This window comes from Pimephales promelas, chromosome 18 (assembly GCF_988280905.1).
Source record: "Pimephales promelas chromosome 18, fPimPro1.hap1.1, whole genome shotgun sequence".
Lineage (NCBI taxonomy): Eukaryota > Metazoa > Chordata > Actinopteri > Cypriniformes > Leuciscidae > Pimephales > Pimephales promelas.
In genome coordinates this window covers 20,507,930-20,530,510 of record NC_142786.1, presented here as the reverse complement: position 1 = coordinate 20,530,510, position 22,581 = coordinate 20,507,930, and the positions used below count along the sequence as shown (strand labels likewise).

The following is a 22,581-nucleotide window of genomic DNA, read 5'->3' as shown; positions in this document are numbered from 1 at the left end:
AAGCATACAGTAACATCCCCAGGCAACAGTGTGATTGATATTTTTTCTTCCCTTTAACAAAGAAAAACTAGGTGACCGTAGACAGCAGGAGGTGTCACGGTCAGCGTATCGAGCAGCAGAAGAGCAGAACAGATCTTACAATAGGAGGATGTTTAGGACAGGCGCAGAAAAATGAGGTCTCATCCCAGTTTGGAGAAGCTCAGGGTTTTTTTTAATTTTTTTTATAGACAATCACATCTGTTTATGTGCAGTAATTACTGAAAAGCCTGAAGTGTACAGCTGTGCAGCGCTCTTGAGCTGCAGGAGGAAGACCTGATCTAATCCCAGCACTGCAGCACGCCGGCCACACTCTAGCGCTATACCTGATAGGGCTGCAATCAACCAAAGAAAATCTTGCTCGACTGAAAAGTCCTGAATTTTCAACTTTTGAAAAGATGGACGGGGAACCCCAGAAAAACGCTGAAAAAAAACCCCTGTTCGATTAATTAGCAGTGCAGTACTTGGTAGCCTTGTCCGCCTAAATGAATGAGTAGGCTATTTGCAGTATATTAAATCATTTTTGACCGAATTATTTTGCACTGAAATGACACACTTGCATCACGTGCAACCGCACAATATTATAGCCTGTGATTTCCGAAAATAGTACTATGTCAACTAGTGATATCAGCAGAACTGTTGAGGAATATGCAACATAATTTAGACAATTGTTTGTTTCATATGTTATAATAACTTACACAGAGCGAGGCTGAACATATATACAAATAGACAATTAACTTAAAGGAGTAGTTCACTTTAAAAAAAAAAAAACTTTTGCTGATAATTTACTCACCCCCATGTCATCCAAGATATCCATGTGATTCTTTCTTCAGTCGAAAAGAAATTAAGGTTTTTGATGAAAACATTTCAGGATTTTTCTCCATAAAATGGACTTCAATGGGAACCAAACGGTTCAAGGTCCAAAAGACAGTTTCAGTGCAAACTGTTCAAAGGGCTTTAAACGATTCCAGACGATGAATAAGGGTCTTTTCAAGAGAAACGATCGCTCATTTAAAAAATAATTCACAAAGTTTAAGTTTTATAAGCACAAATGCTCGCCTTGCTCTGTTCTGTGATGCGCGTTCGTGACTCTCCTGTATGAACTCGTTCATCAAAATGAACGAATCTTTTCCCAAGTCAATTTGTTCATTTCGTTCATTGAATGAACTAAATGACACGAAAAAAGATTCATTCGAGTTCGAACAGCATTAAGGCGAGCATTAGTGCTTATAAAACTTAAACGTTGTTATTTATTTTTTAAATGAGCGATAGTTTCGCTTGATAAGACCTTTATTCATCGTCTGGAATCGTTTAAAGCCCTTTGAACAGTTTGCAGTTTGCACTGAAACTCTCTTTTGGACCTTGAACCGTTTGGTTCCCATTGAAGTCCATTATATGGAGAAAAATCCTGGAATGTTTTAATCAAAAACCTTAATTTCTTTTCGACTGAAAAAAGAAAGACATCGACATCTTGGATGACATGGGGGTGAGTAAATTATTAAAAGTTTTTTTAAAAGTTAACTACTTTAAAGATTTACTCTTAAACACAAAAGGCACGCCCACTTTAATAAAAAATAATATTTATTAAACAAACCAGATCAAGATGAGAGCAGAAATGAAATAAAGTGCTACTGAAAAATAAAGCATAGGCTCAAAACAAATGAAAAGAGTGAGCACAGCGCAATTGTGCATTAGGTTTAGGGTTGGGCTAATCCAAAAAAAAAAGTTTGAGACGTTTCGGCTTCACTTTTCAGGGCTTGTGCGGCACGCTTGGTGCATGCTGTGTTAAGTGTTGTGTTGTGCTGTTAAGTGTGCTAGCAGATAATGTGAAGTGTTTGATACCTCGACACACAGGCATCTTCCCAGTCCAGGTTCCATCGGACCGGCAGACCCGGTGCTCAGACCCTCCAGACAAAAAGAAGCCGGTTTGGCAGGTGTAGATGAGCGTGTAACCATAGGAGGGAAGATCCATGCCCACAACATCCACATGAGCCGGGCTCTCGGGCTGTTTACAACTGTGGGCTACAAAGAGAACAGAGACAAAGAGAAACAAAAGAGATGAAAGTGCTATCCAGCAAACCATCTCGATCCCTGTATAATCAGACTTCAAACTTCAGTGGCCATAATCAAAATGAAGTTTGAACTTTTAAGACAACATGGCGTGTTTCTTTAGAGAAAATCTATGCTCTCTCTCTCTCAGTAGCTGACACCACCATATTCCTGTGCCTACAAAAGCTGGCGGAGAACCTTAAGAGTGGCAGACGTTGATGCATGCTGGCAGACGGCACTTAAAGGGAGCGCACCTTTACCTGTCACACCAGCAGATCAAACACAAGCCAATGCTCACCCAGTCACTCCAACAGCTCCATCATCACTGTGACTTTGATCAAAAGTAGCCGGGATTGAGGTTTTGGCTCAGAGCACAGTTGGGCCCAGTTCTTTTATACAAGACTTTGATAAGGGTTTCTATCCATTAGAGCCAGAACAACAATACAGCTACAAAATCAGGCAAAGAAACTATTATGGTGTCTCGTTACATTGCAGTGTAATATGAGGGCGTATGGGGATTATTGTAATTATTTAAATACATTTCTACTCATTGATTGAGAAAATACAAATTAAATTTTGCTTTGATGTTAAGTTCATATTATTATTATTAATATTAATTTAAAAACTGGATGAAATATTGCAATATTTAAAAATATTAAAATCCTTGTAATATTGCCACCAAATCATACAAAAACCAAAACAACTTTTAAAGGAGAGACGAGAGCTGGTGAAAATCAAGATTTTAATGTTGTTTATGTGTCCATGTGGTGTTTTTAATGCTTTAAGACAAACCATGTGTATATTCATAAGTCCTGAGTAGTTTTTCCTCAAATATCCAGTGAACTAAAGACAGTCTCAAACACACGGTTTGAAATCGCTGGTGTTTCTGATGTCACAAATGACCTTGTAACCAATCAGATCAACATGTGATCATCAACGAGTTGATCTCTGAGCTGAGTGAATGAGTGGAGGCGGGTCTCATTTACATATTCACAGAACCATGTATAATAAATGAGGCAAGGGTGTCGACTTACATTAAATCTATTCCAAGGGGGGGAAAAAAAACGTTTAAATATGTCATTTTGGTGAGTTTTAAGAGATAAAATTAATTTGGACAATATTTTTCACATTGTGCAAAATTATCATGATATCATTCGATTACTGATATGATTAAAATTATCCCTGCTCTCTTGAAAAATAAATAAATGTATTTTTACATCATACTTAAATTAAACAGTCTATAGCTTTTTGCATGTGGAAGCCTTCCATAGCTATGAATTATATTATACAGTCCACTTGTAGTAAATAAATAAATAAATAAATTCTCAGGACAAAGCAAAGCGCAAGAAAAAAAAAAAAAAAAAACACAAAATGATTTTATTTCTTTGGAGACCAATCTAGTGTAACGCTAATGGAAAGGACAGCCAGCCATTATCCAATTCTGCGTGAAAAATGAGAAAGATGATTTAGCACTTAGCCTGACTCTGTGAGTAGCCAACTGCTCTGTGTAAACAAAATTACAGTGCGTAATTACAGAATGATCTCGGTTATTCTTGAAAAAAAAAAGCTGTTTTATCACAGATTTACAATTAAGTGCTGTGTCTTCCTAGCCATCTCATTGGTTAGTTTCCTAATTTTTGCAAAACAATGACAGAACTTCGGGGCAGATCGGGGCAGTGGTTTGATGAAAAATGTAATTAGCTTTTGAAATGCTTCAACTGAATGGCAATCTGTCTTGTGAAATTGGAGGCCAGCTGTTTTCTCGTTCTTCAGCCTGCTTTAATGCTCTTGATTTCGGAGCTTCTGTTGATCTCCAACTCGCATGCGTCATGGTGCTCTCGTGAAAGCGCATTGGAGATTTAGATTTTGTAAATAAAGTTATACATTATGTTATTTTTGTGTAAACAAAGCACTGGTGTCGCTTCATAAATCTGTTGTTAAACCACTGGAGTCACATGGATTACTTTAATGATGTCTTTACTACCTTTCTTGGCCTTAACAGTGGTAGTTGCGTAGCTGTCAATGGAGGGACAAAAAAGCTCTAAGATTTCATTCAAAAGATGTGTTCTGACTTATGAGTATGATTATTCTGTGGAGCTACTTTAATTAGCAAAGCAAAATAACTTGCCATTTGCTGTCTCAAAAGCAAGTTAACTGATATTAATGTCTTGTTTATAGAAAAATTGGCTTCTAAGTTTCTTTAAGTTTAACTGACACCACAAGACCAGTTCCTTCAAATCAAAGTCAAGACCAAGACCAAAACGGGGTCAAGTCCAAGTCATGACCAAGTCCATGACAGGACCAAGACCATTAAAATTTGAACTTGAGGGCCAAGATCAGGGTCTTGCTCTCTGACTCAAGGCCAAGTCCATATTTTCATGTTTTTGGTACATGTAAACTCTCTTCTGGTCACAGTCTTGACTTGGACTCGAATGAGCTGTTCTCGACTATACTGGTGCACTCATTTCTTTGTAGCTCAATTATACAAATATATTCTGCATTGACCTTTATAAATGAGAAACTTCAATAAATATAAATTGGTATTCTGACAGATTCCCATGATTGTGGCAACTGGTACACTTGGGTTCCCCAAAGAACCATTCAGTTCATTCAATTCAACCAATTCATCAACCAACCAATGCATTTCTTTCCCTCTTGTGCATAGAAAATTCGAACTTTTTCCCCACCAGTCCCTGCCAACATTTTTGACCATATTCACAAAACTTTCATTCAAAAAAATAAATTCTAGCTTCATTCATTCTTTAACATCGGATTTGGAACGATTATCAAACCATATATCAAGTAGTCCATCAACACCCCCAAAGCTTCCTTTTCGTGGGTTCGCCATTTAATTTGGTGATGCTAAGCAGTTTTCATTTATATACTGTTGAATTTTTTGATGATCCCGTTTGCTTACTTGTGCATAAACTTCGATCTGTTCTTTCTGGTTTATGCAGAGCTTATTTTTCGATCCGGATATGCTGTACCATTTCAGAAGATGCACAACAGCACCCCCTACCGTATAACAGTGAAAACAATGGCGATTGGAACGGTTGTGTCATAAAATGACGGAAAAACTCTTTTGGCGGGAAACGAGTTAATAGCCCAAAGAACATTTTTCAAGAACTGTTTATGTAATGTAAAGGTTAAAGCTTCTCCGTGGAACCATAGATGCTAAAAAGTAACCTTTATTTCAAAGAGTGTATAGGGATCAGACTTACGGATGCACTCCGGCTGTGTCCCACTCCAGGTGAGGTCGGTCTGGCAGAGACGTGTGGTGGAGCCCTGCAGAAGGTGACCAGGCTGACACTGGAAAGCCACCATACTTCCAACCTACACCAAACACACACACCCATTAGACACGGCACTCCCCATCACTCTTCTGGAGACAAACAATGTTAAACACTTAATACTTGGAGATTTAAATGAAAGAAAAGCTTTTTCACCCTGGGTTTAACCCCATATTGTCATTCTAAACCCTGCTTTTAACCCCAGGTAAAGGAATGTTTCACACTTGTAATTTAAGAGCGGGGTTAGCTCCGCTTTTTACACAGGAGTATGAAACCTTGCTCCGGAGCAGGATTAGTGCTGATTTTGTGCTGTTAAAACCACATTGTGCTGCCAGACGAACCATTAAAAAATGTATCATGGCTTAATCATTCTTTTTATTATATAATATGAGGCCTTTTATGCATGATTTTTACTTCCCCCTGTCCCTAAGCCAGACTTTGTACCTTCAACCTCGCTTAATTCTAAATTAAATATTTAAATAATGTAGATTTTAAGTACAAATTATAAAATAATGTCTATTTCAATTATACATATTATATATTGCAATATTTATTCACATTTTCTTATATTTTTCATAAGTAGAACCCTTGTCCCTTGGGTTCACTGTCATTTCCACCACACTGTACAAAATAGAATCCTGGGATCATTGTTTTAGGTTTGAATACTTAGTAACCATAGCAATAGTAACTCCACAGTGATCACATGGCTGGGTGAAAGGGTGACCTTTTTAGGGGGTAATGAAAAGAAGAAAAAGTAAAGTAAATATGGCTAAAACTGAAATATGTCATTTCCAAATGGTTCATATTTCACATGGACGTAAAAATAACTGGATAAAATGAATTTAATAATGTGTAATTTGTGTATATTTAATGCTAACTGTACAACTAATATTAACAGGCTAACATAGCATGATGTCATTTCCACCACTGTGTTCATTGTGGTGGTAAAGACAGGTTGTGGTGGAAATGACATTGTTCGTGCTAAACAGCAAATTATTTTGGGCTATATACTAAAAAATTCATGTAAAAACAAAAAAAACATACAATTAATTAAGTTAATGTAGTAAGAAATATTTTATTTTTCTGAAACTGTCTAGCTCAAAGAGTACCATAGTTAAAGAATCACCCTTACCCGGGTTTACAATGACCCTGTTTCAAGCCTGACAAACCGTAGAGTTTTCACTCCTGAAATGCCAGATCCTTCAGGTTTCTTCTGCATCGCCGTATGCCATCTGCTTCCCAGACTCACTCTTTAGCTAAAGTGCAAGTGTGCTAATGTTGGGTGGATATTCTCATATATATGCTACTTACCTACTTTACCTACAGCTCAAGTAATCACCCGTACATGCACTTAGGAGGCCATTGTGACCTCCTTTCCGGACCACTAGTGATGTAAAGTGCCACTTATTTCCATAATATATGGTAGCGCTCCTCATGCAAACGTGTTCGGCTGCTATACGTTATTATCAGCAAGGTCATGGGACAAAAAAGTGCCGCATATATCCCTGTGGGCGTGGGCTGTGCTTTAGGATACATACGAGAGAAGTAAGATATTAACACATGTCACTGTGGTTTAGCATATTAATTGATTAACATGTCCCCGCTCACTGCAAACACAGCTGACGAGCCATAGACACTGCTGCTTATCTGAGGTGTGTGATATCTCCCCTCGCCGACTCAAACATCATTAAGCCCCGGAAAGCAAAAGAGCTTGACTGGCTCCTTTTTCTCCAGGCCAGACAAATGATTTACGAATATGAAAGGCTGATATTTAGCGGTTTCATGAAGCCTCCGGAGGGCTTGACCTCTGATACTGTAACGACTTGAATTCTTAATGCCAGCGATGAATGCTCTTCCTCAGTAAATCTCAGTGTTTCTGTTTTTCACATCTCTCTCAGTTCACCCATCTGTCCTGCTCTCCTGAAGAAACATAATCAGATTTTTTTTTTTTGTTGTATTCAAGTGATTCTTAGGTGTTATTACATCCATGCATACATTTCATCGCTCCTCAAGTCTTGAGAGGGCTTAATAATATTTTGTAGTGGATGTGAGGGAATGAAGGGCCTTCACCAAGTAGTTTGTCTGGAGTGGGTTTAAGAAAAGCCATGAATCATTCTTTAGATCATTAAGAATGCTTTCAAGGAAGGAATAAGTGAAGATATGAATTAATGTGAAGATTAAAGGAATGGTTCACCAACAATTTTTAATGTTATTCAAACCCCAGTATCAATTTCCTTCTTCAGTGAAACACAAAATGAGGTCTTTGACTTTGTGAAAGCGGTCCATACAACTCATCAGGACTGTCATCAGAAGCTGTAGCTTCAGGTTGGAATGATATACGGGTTAGTAAATGTACATAAAATGTTTCATTTTGACATGAACTATTTCTATTTAAGCAGTGGATCTCAACCAGGTGGCCAAGATGACACAAAATGATTTAAAATAAAGACAAAACAACGATTTAAAAAATCCTAAACCACACACACACAAAAAAAAAAAAAATCGTATTCACCATCTCAACAATGGTTTTCTTGGAAAAGAACTATAAAAGTGTTATTACTATACTTGGAAAAGTCATATATATTAAATTCCTGAGAGCAATTTTAAGCTTATTTTTTAATCAAAATTATTCTAGTTATGGCAAGCTCTGAAATCCTAAAATATCAGGTTGAAATTGTGAATTTCCTTTTCCAGTAAATATTACATATCTGGAAATGTCAGTATTGCTGTGGACAATAGAGGGAATGCGCGTGATGTCTCCGTCGGCCTGCAATTACTCACAGTGAGTGGCAAAAAGACTGAGCGGCTGTATTTGTTTTCAGCGTGAATGCCGCGAAAACAAACACAACACAAATAAAGTGGGAAAGAGCTTTGCGATTGACTGTACAACTAGCTTTGACAGCTTTGAGGTACATTTTTACAGACTGCTATAGAAAGAGGAGCAAATGGATCACTCATCCAGTCAGGGAAAGGTGGATTTGCAGTTATCATTTTGTGTCAATATGCTGAATTTAGGTGTAAAACCATACCCATATATTTTGTATTGTTATATACACTCACCTAAAGGATTATTAGGAACACCTGTTCATTTTCTCATTAATGCAATTATCTAATCAACCAATCACATGGCAGTTGCTTCAATGCATTTAGGTGTGTGGTCCTGGTCAATACAATCTCCTGAACTCCAAACTGAATGTCAGAATGGGAAAGTTTTAAGCAATGATTTAAGCAATTTTGAGCGTGGGATGGTTGTTGGTACCAGACGGGCCAGTCTGAGTATTTCACAATCTGCTCAGTAACTGGGATTTTCACGCACAACCATTTCTAGGGTTTACAAAGAATGGTGTGAAAAGGAAAAAACATCCAGTATGTGGCAGTCCTCTGGGCGAAAATGCCGTGTTGACGCTAGAGGTCAGAGGAGAATGGGCCGACTGATTCAAGCTGATCGAAGAGCAACTTTGACTGAAATAACCACTCGTTACAACCGAGGTATGCAGCAAAGCATTTGTGAAGCCACAACATGCACAACCTTGAGGCGGATGGGCTACAACAGCAAAAGACCCCACCGGGTACCACTCATCTCCACTACAAATAGGAAAAAGAGGCTTCAATTTGCAAGAGCTCACCAAAAGACTGGAAAAATATTGCCTGGTCTGATGAGTCTCGATTTCTGTTGAGACATTCAGATGGTAGAGTCAGAATTTGGCGTAAACAGAATGAGAACCTAAATCCATCATGCCTTGTTACCACTGTGCAGGCTGGTGGTGGTGTAATGGTGCGGGGGATGTTTGCTTGGCACACTTTAGGCCCCTTAGTGCCAATTGGGCATCGTTTAAATGCCACGGCCTACCTGAGCATTGTTTCTGACCATGTCCATCCCTTTATGGCCATGATGTACCCATCATCTGATGGCTACTTCCAGTAGGATAATGCACCATGTCACAAAGCTTGAATCATTTCAAATTGGTTTCTTGAACATGACAAAGAGTTCACTGTACTAAAATGGCCCCCACAGTCACCAGATCTCAACCCAATAGTGCATCTTTGGGATGTGGTGGAACAGGAGCTTCGTACCCTGGATGTGCATCCCACAAATCTCCATCAACTGCAAGATGCTATCCAATCAACATGGGCCAACATTTCTAAAGAACGCTTTCAGCACCTTGTTGAATAAATGCCACGTAGAATTAAGGCAGTTCTGAAGGCGAAAAGGGGTCAAACACAGCATTAGTATGATGTTCCTTATATTCCTTTAAGTGAGTGTATATTTACAGCTCATTAATTAAAGATTTATCATTGCATATTCTTCATTATTGGACAGGCAAACATAAATGTCAGGCAACACGATTCCTGGCTGCATGTCAATCTGGATCTTTAGTAAGTTGTAAGGAACGCTATATTAAGTCGAACATTTAGTCTAAATTGATAAAATTGTGCCATTCAGTCAGGCTGAGAGGGGTTGTTCCGGCGGGAAAGTGACGTCAATGCGTTCCCTCTATAGGGGGCCTTGGACCAAAGCAACAAAAATACAACAAAAGTCTACAATTTTTTATAATATAATATAATAATAGTAAAAGTTTAACTGAAAAAAAAATAGCTTAATTTGGTCAATATTACTTCTTAAATTATCCATTTCAGAAGAGTATTGGGTTATTCTTACACTCTTAAAATACACTCCAATCATGGGGCAAATATGGACAAACTCAAACATTGGCTTAAAAATGTAATTTAAAAACGTAACCAAATGGTTTGTCCATATTTGACCCAAAATTGGGCTAAAACAACCCAGCATTTGTTAGAGTCTAGTGTTTTGTTTTGTCCCTCTTTGGCTTTCATGAAAGCAACACTCAAACTGACACAAACCATGAACATTGAACTCTGACACAATGTTTTCTATTATATGTAGTCGTCCTGCTACCTTAAAGCCAAAGGTCCTGTTGAGAGAGCCATAGCGGGGCGTCCCAGGGTTCTCACAGGTGGTACGAGTTGGCTCTGGGGAAAGAAAGGCAAAACAAATGAACATCCAGTCACATTCTTCATCTCAAGATCTTCTTATCAGCCACAACTGAGGCAGTTTCTATCTCACCACCATAACAGAGAAACAGCATTTCATCTCTCATAAATACGTGCAACATAGCCCCTCCTGAGCCCAGACACATCGCTCAAAGCAGTGCTAGGGCTTATGGTGATTGTTATGGGCCTGTGTGTTTATGTAAGTGCTGCAGCGATGTCGTAACAGCCGTGTTATAGGGAGACGCAGCAGGGGGCAGTGTTGCTGCAGAAGTGCATCTGCTCCCACACAGATGTGCTGCTCTGTAATTGGGATGTAGAGCACATTTTGAGCTGACGCAGAGACCCTTGATTCAATGCAGGCGTGCAAATGACAGGACAACCTGCGAGGCTTACACAACCCACCCGTTTTTATGTGTGTGGGGCTTCGAATACCGAGTCAGCACAGAGAAAATATATGACTGCATTGCCATATGGATAAAAGAGTTGCAGACGGTGCTCGTGTTGCTTTGATTTTGAAGGAAGAACTGACTAGCAGGCCAAATAGGATTAAGTAAAAACTACCACATGTACATGGGAGATGTTCACATCTTTCCACATCCATATGGAAGTTTTAAAAGTCATCATCACCACCATTGAAAAGATATCATGGAATGGAGGTACTCAGATGAAAATAGCATTTACCCTACAGAACAGTACAATACAATTGATAAATTTGGTTTCTAAATGTCTCTGATTGTGCAAACCTGTCCTCGCACGCAACAACTGGTTGGGTCGTGTTTTCATGTACCTTGCATTGCATGAGTTCAATGTTTTTTGAAGATGAGGTCACACAGCCTGTTCATGTCACCATTTGCCTGTGTCTAAAACTGATGGATGAATCTGTGCTAGAGTTTGGATGCACAGCCTGACATCAACAGCAAAAGATATGGAAAATGTTTTCTCTAACTGATTTATTCTATGCACAATTTTAAGGTTAGTTCAATAACATTATTTGCATTTAATCAAACAAGACTGCATGGGGTTTTTATCTCAGTAATCCCAGATGTACCAAATGGAAACTACAACAGCCAATAGGATTCATTCTATATGCATTGGTGTGGGTAAAAATGCAGTGGCATTTTAGAGCACTTCATTTCGTTTTCATGGTGTCTTTGATTGTGTAATACTGTATGAGGCCATAATACGTAACACTCCATTGAAACTGCTAAATGATTACACCTGCTTTGGGGCCATGGCTGTCATCTTCTGTCGACGCAATACACTAAATGCTTAAAAACGCCAATCAGAGCTCATCCAAATCTCCTGCTGGCTGTTCACAGCTCCTCAATAATGGCCTCACAGAGTTGGGACCATTTATTCAATTACTTGCTCAATTAAAAACAATTATCAATGTATTTATTGATGTTAGGAGAAGGACTCCCTCATGAATGAATAAACTGAGGGGTTTAATCAGATAAACACTGTACGCAGGGGGACAGTAAGAGGAGTCTTTGTTAATAAGATGAGGAGAAATTGATGTAGCCGTAATACAGCACATCATACACAGGGAATGAGAAGGAGAAGTGAGGATATGAGGTATGTATACATAAATAGAACTAATTCACATGAATCCTTTTTTGCCCCCTAAAGCAGATTTACAGAGATTAGTGCCTTTATACGAAACCCTGGGAGGAACAAAGACTCGAAACTCCCACAGTATGTGTTGGGGAAGTTTACGGAATTTAAACTAGTTCAACTATAGTCAAGATAGTCTTTAAAAATGGTTAGCCACACTGAAAGTTAATAACAGAAAGTTAACTCAATCGACAAGAGAATAATTTCAGATGATAATATAAGTTATCCTGCAATCACAGCATTTATAAACCACAAAACAGTAAAGACATAAATCTGGTGACAGATCATGCTTAATATATATATATATATATATATATATATATATACACACACACAGTATTTATTAGGGGTGTAAAGGTTCACAAAATGCATGGTTCGATTCGATACGATACAGTGGTGACAAGGTTCGGTATATTTTCGATGGAGCAAAAAGAATGAAATGCCTGAGAAATTTCCTTGATTTTTAAAATTGTATTTATTTATTAAAACTAACATCATAAAGTATCTTTTTTTCAAATTTGAACAATGATGGAGCTATACTTGTCTCTTCTTAGCAGCATACAAAACGAAAACAGTTCCTTATAAAAAAAATGAAATGTAATATTGTAGTAGTTATAAGGATAACAAAGGTTATTTTATTTGGTCCAAACCCATAAGGGTTCATTAAACACAAAAGAGTTGCGCAGTTTCGTTCCGCTTTCATCACGTTTACCATCTGATGTTGGGCAGTGCTGTGGTGGCCGCGCCAGCGCAAATGCAAACAAAATTTTGGTCGGCAGGAAAAATGGTCCATCAAATCGTTCGGTTTGAAATGCGTACCGAACCGAAAGCCCAACGGTTCAATACACATGCGGGTACCGTTACACCCCTAATATATATATATATATATATATATATATATACTAAAAAGTGCCAAACAACAGCATTAACTGGTTGTGTTAAATCGGCATAACATCTAAATTCAGCCTATTTTGAAAAGGCATGTTATTGATCTTATAAAATATCATACCTCAATCTTCCACTGAGACGACCGACATCTTGCTAGTGACATATTCTACAATTTAGTTTGCTTAAACCCCGCCCCTTTCCTAAAATCAACATCCAATCAACAGCTGATGTACCTGACCTACATTTGTCTCTGTCACATTACCAAAAAAGATCTATTGCTACTTCTATTTCATCTCAAGTTTAACTTACAAAAAGGACACAAAGTGACTTTTAATTGATTAATACTATTTTAGTAATATTTCACAATAAGTTAAAATTTCTCATTATACATAAAAACATTTTTAATGAACAATGAATTGTTCATTGTTGATTGATGTTGGTTCAGAATACATTAATGTAGTATTCAGCACACCTGTGTTTGAGGAGGTCATGGGAATCAAGCCAACAATTACAACAGCTTCACAACAGCTCCCATTGCCGACTGTCAAGAAATAAGTTTGGCAAGTTGACGTTTGGCAAACTTATATAGTTTTCCTTGACCTCGGTTCCACACTTCATTCTTTCCACTCGTCTGCAGACTGTTCCCACTTCCCTTGTTCAGAGGTCACTAAAAGGAGTGGCTTTGTTCTTCTCCACCATAATTGTCAAGACAACACCAGGCGGGCTTGGAGCAGCGCTGACCTGGGCTGTGTGGAGGGCATTGATTTCTTTGGAGTTGTTGTTGCTACTAAATACTTTTGAGCTCTTTTGTGCACTGGGCGACAAAAAAGACCAAAACAGCTTTTCGTTGTGGGTGGAAATCCTAACACTCAGCAGCTGGAGCAACGGGAAAGTGTTAATTGGGGCAAAACTTTCAATTCTGACCACCTAGGTTAAATGTCTGAACTGAATCGTAAAACATTTTTAAATAACTTTTAAAATAACTTTTGTTTTTTGGGCTCTACTAGAATAGGTTTTCATGCTTGAATGCTCAAAAAAAAAAAAAAAAAAGTATTATTTTCCACATATTCTCCATTATTGCGGCTCCTCTCTTCCCAGTCTGTCAGTAACGCTCTGTTTAGTTCCTGTCTCTATGAAGCCCCTCCTTCTGAAAAGGCCCTCTGTGCTCTGATTGGCCGGCTGGATCAGTGTGTTGTTATTGGTCAACAGCTTTGAGTGTGTTTGGGAAATGTCCCGCCCCTTACCATAACCAGCAGTTTAACACACTACTAACTAACTCAACCAGGCCCCGCCCATTTATTCTGTGTATGAATTATTTAAATTAAGATTAAAACTCAAGACTACAATTGAGGCGTTTCGGGAGTTCAGAAACACTGACACTGATATACAAAATAACTCCCTTTGCTTTGTAACTTGCTCAAACAGCAACATTGAACATTGAAAACGTCAAATGTAAAAAAGCATCATAGGAGCACTTTAAGCGGCCGTAATTGCTTCTCGCTGAGCAGAGTTGGACATAGCGGCCAGCTAGCTTATTATTTGGTTTTAGGGATTATTGGGTTTTGATATACATATAACAATTAGTATGGCAGTCCGTTTCAATGGGAATTCAACATATGGTTGAAACATGCAAACTGTGTCATCATAATTGATTTACCTATACAGCGAGGCTGGGATCCACTCCAGGTGCCATCAGCCTGGCAGAAGCGTGTCGTGCTGCCCACTGGGATGTAGGGAGCCATGCAGCTAAATGACACCTCAGACTGGAAGATGAAACTGCGGCCTTCCCTCGAGCCAAAACCAGGGATTCCAGGATCTCCACAGAACTTTGCTATTATCACAGAAATCATAAAGAAACACATTCAACTAAATCATCCTCAAAGGGTTAGTTATGAAGGATGCATGTAAACTGTTAGATAAAAAGGTTTGGTAACACTTTACTTGAAGGGGTGTGCATAAGACTAACATGACACCTTCGTAACCATGACTGTCATTAAATGTCATTCGCTCATGTATGCAAATATGACATTGTTTGAGATGTCTTCGTTATGACACCTTAACATAAACCAATACATCATAACCTGTCAGTGTCTTTGTCATGACAACTTGACATTACTAAGACAACACAACCTGTCATAAACATGACATTGCAGATTAATTGTTAAACTTAAGAAACCACCTAGCTTTATTGGTTAACATCTAAAACAATGTCATATCTGCATTCAAAATGTCATTATTGAGCGAAAGACACTTAATGACAGTTGTCCGAAACCGAAAAATTATTTGTTCAAAAGTTCAAAAGATAAGCATTTATTTAAAACATAATATTTTGTAATATTTTCATAATACATCCTTGCTAAATCATACTGACCCCAAAATAGTGTGTACATATTATATACTGAAGGAATGGTAAGAATAGTATGGAATAGTGTGGGAAATCCCAAGCACACGAAGAGTGTTATCTATGGCTCTGTCACTGTCAGGCAAACAACGAGTCTGAGGGAAAATCAATCACATGCTTGACGTCACCAACTGACGGATCCATCATAAATATGCTGGTCAGACTAATGTGCCTGAGATCCAGCACTACAAACTTGACTTTTCTTGATGAATTATAGATATGCTGTCAAGATATAAAATAAAAGTGGAAAACAAAGAGAAGGAAAAAAATCAGCATCACAAAGTCAGAGGTACACTTTCTTTCTCAAGCTAAAGTTTGCCTGCTTTTATTACATGTGAGGGCTAAAACAAGGGTACCTTTGTGATAACTAGGCTTTTTAAACTTTAAATTCTCATGCCAGTTTCTTCATCTTAGATGTTCAAAACCTCAATACAGCATTGGATGTGCTGAAACAGACAGAACTGATATCCCAAGCTACACCATGCTGAGCCCACCGTGTCTGGTGTCCCTTAAAGGAGTAGTTCACTTTAAAAAAAAACTTTTGCTGATAATTTACTCGCCCTCATGTCATCCAAGATGTCCATGTCTTTCTTTCTTTAGTCGAAAAGAAATTAAGGTTTTTGATGAAAACATTCCAGGATTTTTCTCCATATAATGGACTTCAATGGGGTCCAAACGGTTCAAGGTCCAAAGGAGAGTTTCAGTGCAGCTTCAAAGGGCTTTAAACGACACCAGACGATGAATAAGGGTCTAATCAAGCGAAACCATTGGTCATTTCAAAAATAAATAACAAATTTAAGTTTTATAAGCACAAATGCTCGCCTTGCTCTGTTCTGTGATGAGCGTTCGTGACTCTCCTTTTCGAACTCGTTCATCAAAATGAACGAAACTTTTTTCGAGTCATTTGGTTCATTTAACTAACGAATGTGATCATTTGTGCTTATAAAACTAAAACTTTTGGATTTATTTTTGAAATGACCGATCGTTTTGCTAGATAAGACCCGTATTCATCGTCTGGTGTCGTTTAAAGCCCTTTGAATCTGCACTGAAACTCTCATTTGGACCATGAACCGTTTGGACCCCATTGAAGTCCATTATATGGAGAAAAATCCTGGAATGTTTTCATCAAAAACCTTAATTTCTTTTCTACTGAAGAGAGAAAGACATGGACATCTTGGATGACATGGGGGTGAGTAAATTATCAGCAAAAGATTTTTTAAAAGTGAACTACTCCTTTAACAAATATTTGTAAAAGGATGTAATGTCAATTGTTGAATTATACTGTATGTACATATTCAAAGATGAACCACTCAATCAATGAAATCTGATCATTAATTCCACGTTAACAGCAAGTATAAGGCTGAAATGTTAGCATGCATAGGGTTGCAAAGACCCAAAGGGATTTGATTAGTATTAATTTACAGTACTCACGCAGGCACTGAGGCACCTCTCCACTCCATGTCCCGTTGCCCACACAGGTGAGGATGGCAGGGAAAGAGAGCTCGTATCCCGGGGAGCAGCTGTAACTCACGCTGGTGCCCCACTCAAAGTCTCGGCCCTCCAGGAGCCCGTTTGAGATGGGAACAGGAGCTGTGCAGGTCACGGCTGAACGGACACATTAAACAGAGCAACGCATAATTAACAATCCCATTTCAAATACAAGTCAGGGATAATCTGTGCATTTAACAATTTAAGTGCATGACGGGGAGGCGAAGAGCCACCCGACGTGAATAATTGAATGCACAGCAAGCCGTGGATTATCCCGCTTATACCATAGTCATTGGCCAGCATTGACAAGCTGTTTTTGATGTTTGCAGCACAACATTTGATCGGAATGTTAAATATGACGGTTATTTTCATTAGTTATGGATCTTTAAATCCAGCATTCAGCCGCTTTAAATCAGACACAGAGATAAGGTAGTGCGGTAAGACATTACATTTATTTGAATTAATGAATTATATCATTTATTTTAATTAATTATCAATCAATGACAGATGCATGTGTGAATTACGTGTGTATATGTGAACTACCAGTGCATTAAATGGTTTTAATGCACATCTTCCAGCCAATCAGAATTAACAGACCATGGTAAAATTAGAATGTAACCAACATAAAAAAATGTATATTAATCAAGTATTTGACTTGATTTCCAGTAAAAATGTCTAAACACCCTTTAAATACAACAAATGTCACTTCCCAGGGCCTCTTTTTCCCGTTTAACAAATGTTCAGTGTAAGAAAAGCTTAACCTTGAGAACATGCTGATTGCTCGCCCCAGGAGGGCAAACTAAATATTATACGAGCTTCTTTATTTTCTGTTCAGTTTATATGAGGTTTGCAACCTTGTTACCAACATTTGAGGAATAAATACAGTTTAAAAGCCTGATGTGATTTACTTCTAGCAATAAACATTAAATAAACATAAAAAGTCTCCATTGGGAGAGTTCGGGACCAAATGTGGTTTGTTTTCTTTATTTGCAATAAATTAAAGAAAATCACTTGACTATTTTTTCTTACAACAACATGGTTAACAGGGTTGAAATGATACAATTTTTACTTTTGTTGATAATTCTAATAATTTGTTGATAATTTGTTGACAATCTTCTGTCAACTAACTTAAGTCAACTAACTGTCATTAAAGTATTAGTAGACCGTCTGCATAATTCCCGCTAAATATTACTTAAAAATATTACATACAATTATTATGAATAATCTAAAAATATAAATCATACATAAGACGTTGAAATAATTATGAAATATATGAATATGTATCAATAATTCAATCAGTGAATCTTTAATACTATTTTTGAAAATTTACATTTAATCTTAATAAACTAGGGCTGTCAAACGATTCATCGAATCCAAAATAAAAGTTTGCGTTTACATAATATATGTGGGTGCATTGTGTATAATTATTTTGTATATATAAATACACACACAACCATGTATATTTAGGAAAAAATCTATATACAGTATATTCATTAAAATATTTCTTAAATATGCAACAAGCATGTGTGGTATATATATATATATATATATATATATAAATAATTATAAACAGTGCACCCATATATATGTAAACGCAAACTTTTATTTTGGATGCGATTAATCACGATTAATCGTTTGACAGCCCTATAATAAACATTTAATTTGTATAATTTTGTATAATATTTTATAACTTGTTTTAAGAGTTAACATGAAGTAAATCCATTTTATTTGAGTTTTTTTATTGCAAAACAAGACAAAGACATGGAGGATTAAGAACAGCATTTCATGCAATACATATTCAATTTGCATATTAAATATTAAATTGTCAAATCTAGCACAAATGTGTAATAGAAAAGTTGAATTTTCTCAGAGAACAAGACACAACAATATGTCTAAAAAAGTGTTAACTATAGCAATACTAGCAGGTTCAGAGAGATTAATTGCTTCTGCAAACACTATTGAAGGCACTGAATGCTATATCTGTCTTAGAGGCCCCATCTTTTCCAATAACTGCCCACACAACTCTGTGAGGTAAGTCCTCTTCCTCGGTTATCAGTCCTCAGGTACACAAGCTTTTAAAATCAATCACACTCCACCAGACAGGAAGCCGATGCCTTGCTCAATCGGCCACTCATGATGACACATGGAGCAACACCCAATCCAACACTCTTTAAACCATGGTAAAGTTCCAGCCAAAATGCAAACACAATAAATTTGACAGCTTCTTTATGAGCTGATTGTGTTGTCTTTGCTTGATGTGAAACAATCAATACACAAAAAATCCCCAATGTTGTATTATTAAAGGAGTTCACTTTAAAAAAGACTTTTGCTGATAATTTACTCGACCCCATGTCATCCAAGATGTCCATGTCTTTCTTTCCTCAGTCGAAAAGAAATTAAAGTTTTTGATGAAAACATTCCAGGATATTTCTCCATGTAATGGACTTCAATGGGGTCCAAACGGTTCAAGATCCAAATGAGAGTTTCAGTGCAGCTTCAAAGGGCTTTAAACGACACCAGACGATGAATAAGGGTCTTATAAAGCAAAACCATCGGTCATTTAAAAAAAAAAATAATCAAAAAAGTTTAAGTTTTATAAGCACAAATGGTTGCCTTGCTCTTTTCTGGCACAAGGCACAAAATGAACGAATCTTTTTTCAAGTCATTTGGTTCATTCAACGAACGAAATCGTCAACGATGAAATCGTTCATCGTCTGGAGTCGTTTAAAGCCCTTTGAAGCTGCACTGAAACTCTCATTTGGACCTTGAACCGTTTGGACCCCGTTGAAGTCCATTATATGGAGAAAATCCTGGAATGGTTTCATCAAAAACCTTAATTTCTTTTCGACTGAAGAAAGAAAGACATGGACATGTTGGATGACATGGGGGCAAGTAAATTATCAGCAAAAGTTTTTTTCAAAAGTGAACTACTCAATCAGAATCTGTGTTGGCATCCTTTTAAAAGGCCTGGACCAGACTGGGGCTCCTAAGCTAATGAATATTTCATACATACTGTCTACAACTGAAGAAAAGACACAGAAGGGACACACACACGCTCAATGTCAGGATCCTTCCCACACCTGAAGCGTTTGACACATGTGGGAGTGTTTTTCTTTTGAGTGAACTCACTTCAGCATGCGTATTAATGGCTTTGTGAGACAGAAGATCAGTGGAGTTTGAAGTTCAGATATGTATGCACAACATGTCCTTTAAGAGAAGGAGGAGGTCGCTGCCTTCAGGAATAAATGAGACATCTGTGTCTATCTAAATGAGCTTAGCAAAATGGCATTCGAGGCTAGGGCACTGGTGAGGAGGATCACAAATGCAATGTCCAAACCTGAAATTCAATTTCATATCACTTGATATATTCAGTACCAGTTCATCTCTTGGCAGTAGGAAGATGACAGGAGGCATTTGTGAAATTAATTACAAGAAATGCAAGGGCTCATAGGTCAAAGCTGATTATAATAATGGGAACAACAGAGCCCTCGAGGGCTGAACGCTCAGTCTGTGTCTGCGTACGATTGTCATTTGTCACACAGCATGATTGGTTGATAAAACATGAATGTTTACCGTTGGTTGAGGCGCAATCGCACGAGAAAAGATGACTTACAAGGGTGCATAAACATTCCTCCCTACATTTCAAACAAGACATACATCACAACAGCGAAGACACAAAGCTGGAAGACCTCAACTCGCTCTAGGAGGAGCATCTGTGTATCTAACGCTCGGGGCGGTCGAGGCCAGATATGCAGATATATATCAGTGAGAGAGTCATCTTAAACCGTGCCTTGTGAACAATAAAGCTATTTGGCTTTACTTGGCAGAGAAAATGCTGGAGTAATGTGTTAATCTTGGGACCACAGAGGAGAACTTAGGGAACACTTTACTACAAGGTTCAATTTGTTAATTTTATGTTAATGTTTGTTTATGTTAATTTGGAAATATATTGTTCATTGTTCATTTTCATCTGTGTATAGTCCTTTAAATATTTTTTTAATTTGTTCAACTTGAAAAGTAAAAAAAAAAAAACTGTTGCTGTTTGGCGGAAACATTATTTTTTTCCTCTTAATCATTAATATTGGTCACACTTTACGTCTTTCTGTGAGTTTTGCAAAAATGTAACCAATTTTTCCCCGGTTTCACAGACAAGGCTTAAACTAATCCCAGAGTAAAAAGAATGTTTGATCGGTGTTAACTGAAAGCAACTTGCACTGACATTTCTTAAAATATGTCAATGCCATTGTTTTGTCTCACGATGCACACCAGTAATGTTTTTTTTTCTAAGGCACGTTTATAAAAACAACTTAAATTTCTGAATTTACCTGAGCCTAACATAATCCTGGTCTGTGAAACCAGGCCTTACAGTATTAAAAAGACCTCACAACTCTATTGGATTTTCAAACTGTCAGCCAAACCTCATAACTCCACCCACTTCTATCATGAATGAAGTGTTAAATGTTTGGTCCTTAATTAAAAAGTATTAGTAAAGAAGCACACAAAATAGTATATGTATACATGAATACATACCAGATGCTCTAAAAAAATGCTGGGTGGTTTCAAACCATGTTTGGGTCAAATATTTTTTTGGTTCTATTTTGTCCATATTTGAACCCAAATATGAATTGAAACAACCCAGTTTTTTTTAGTATGCAGAGATGATATTTATTTTATATGTTATATTTTGCATAAAATGAAAGTCAGTGGGGTCCAAAGTTGTTTTGGACTCATTGACTTTCATTAAATGGACAAAACCAGTTGAGACAACCTTATACACTCTAAACAATGCTGGGATGTTTGAACCCAAATTTGGGTAAAATATGGACAAATCTAAATGTTGGTTTAAAAATGTAATTTCAAAATTTAACCCAACATTTGGGTTTGTCCATATTTGACCCAAATTTGGGTTGAAACAACCCAGCATTTTTTAGAGTGTATGTTCTACAGAAGAAATGACAGAATTGCACTATTCCTTAAAACAAAGCTGTACGAGTATTGTACATTGTTATCACATGACAACTTATATGTTTTAAGCATTGAACCTAACTGTAAAGTTTTATCAGAATCTATTACAACTGTCATTTTTATTATGTCCACTGAAGTTTAAATCAAGTTTTTACCTTTACAGAAAGGCACAGGGGCGTTCCAGGTCCCGTTTCCGGTACAAGTGATGATAGAGAAGCTCTCGGTTTCCATCGTGTATCCGGGCTGGCACATAAAAGTGATGTTTTGTCCAATGGTAAACTCCTCACCATATCTCAGCCCATTGGCTGGCACTCCAGGGTCTCCGCAGTTGATCACTGAAAATTAAAGATCAGAATTATGATGTTTATAGGCCAACATAAACTACTGTGTTTAGCACAGTCTCTATGTGAGCTAAAAGTCTGGGAAATGTGCCACACAACAGCACTGTAGATCTTTATTCAATATTTCATACGACTCATCACATGGCAATCATAGCTTTTTGTGGCAATGTGATTGAGGCTATCGAAACAAACCTTAGGGAGCCACGTTCACAAATCATCTTTAACAACTCATTTACGCTACAGCGATCTTTAGGACCCCTGGCTTTTTTTTTATTTCCAATGATAGATCTTGCTATTATGTAAAGAAATCAATAGTAGCACGCAAGCACGGCTCCCTTCCCACCGACGTCCCCGAGGTGCAACTTCAAATCAATCCCACAGATCTTTTACAATTATCATTCCTCCCGATGGATAAATAAGAGGTGGTTGTGTAGGAATGATGCGAGAAAGAATGTGGCGCTACTGGAATTCAGATGTAACAAATTTGTTTGTAGTT

The 22,581-nt window shown here is 37.5% G+C and overlaps 1 protein-coding gene across 6 annotated transcripts in view; it reads right to left on the bottom strand.

The window, feature by feature from the left end:
* csmd3b (CUB and Sushi multiple domains 3b) overlaps positions 1–22,581 on the bottom strand; it is a 636,199-nt gene that overhangs the window by 9,040 nt on the left and 604,578 nt on the right. For all 6 annotated transcript variants that reach the window (XM_089123029.1, XM_089123027.1, XM_089123028.1 and 3 more), the window contains 6 exons: positions 21,900–22,079; positions 16,723–16,896; positions 14,548–14,721; positions 10,294–10,367; positions 5,307–5,418; positions 1,879–2,058 (listed from right to left, as the gene is read on the bottom strand). In XM_089123029.1, coding sequence (XP_088979155.1) covers positions 1,879–2,058; positions 5,307–5,418; positions 10,294–10,367; positions 14,548–14,721; positions 16,723–16,896; positions 21,900–22,079 — 894 coding nt within the window. The remainder of the gene's footprint in view (positions 1–1,878; positions 2,059–5,306; positions 5,419–10,293; positions 10,368–14,547; positions 14,722–16,722; positions 16,897–21,899; positions 22,080–22,581) is intronic.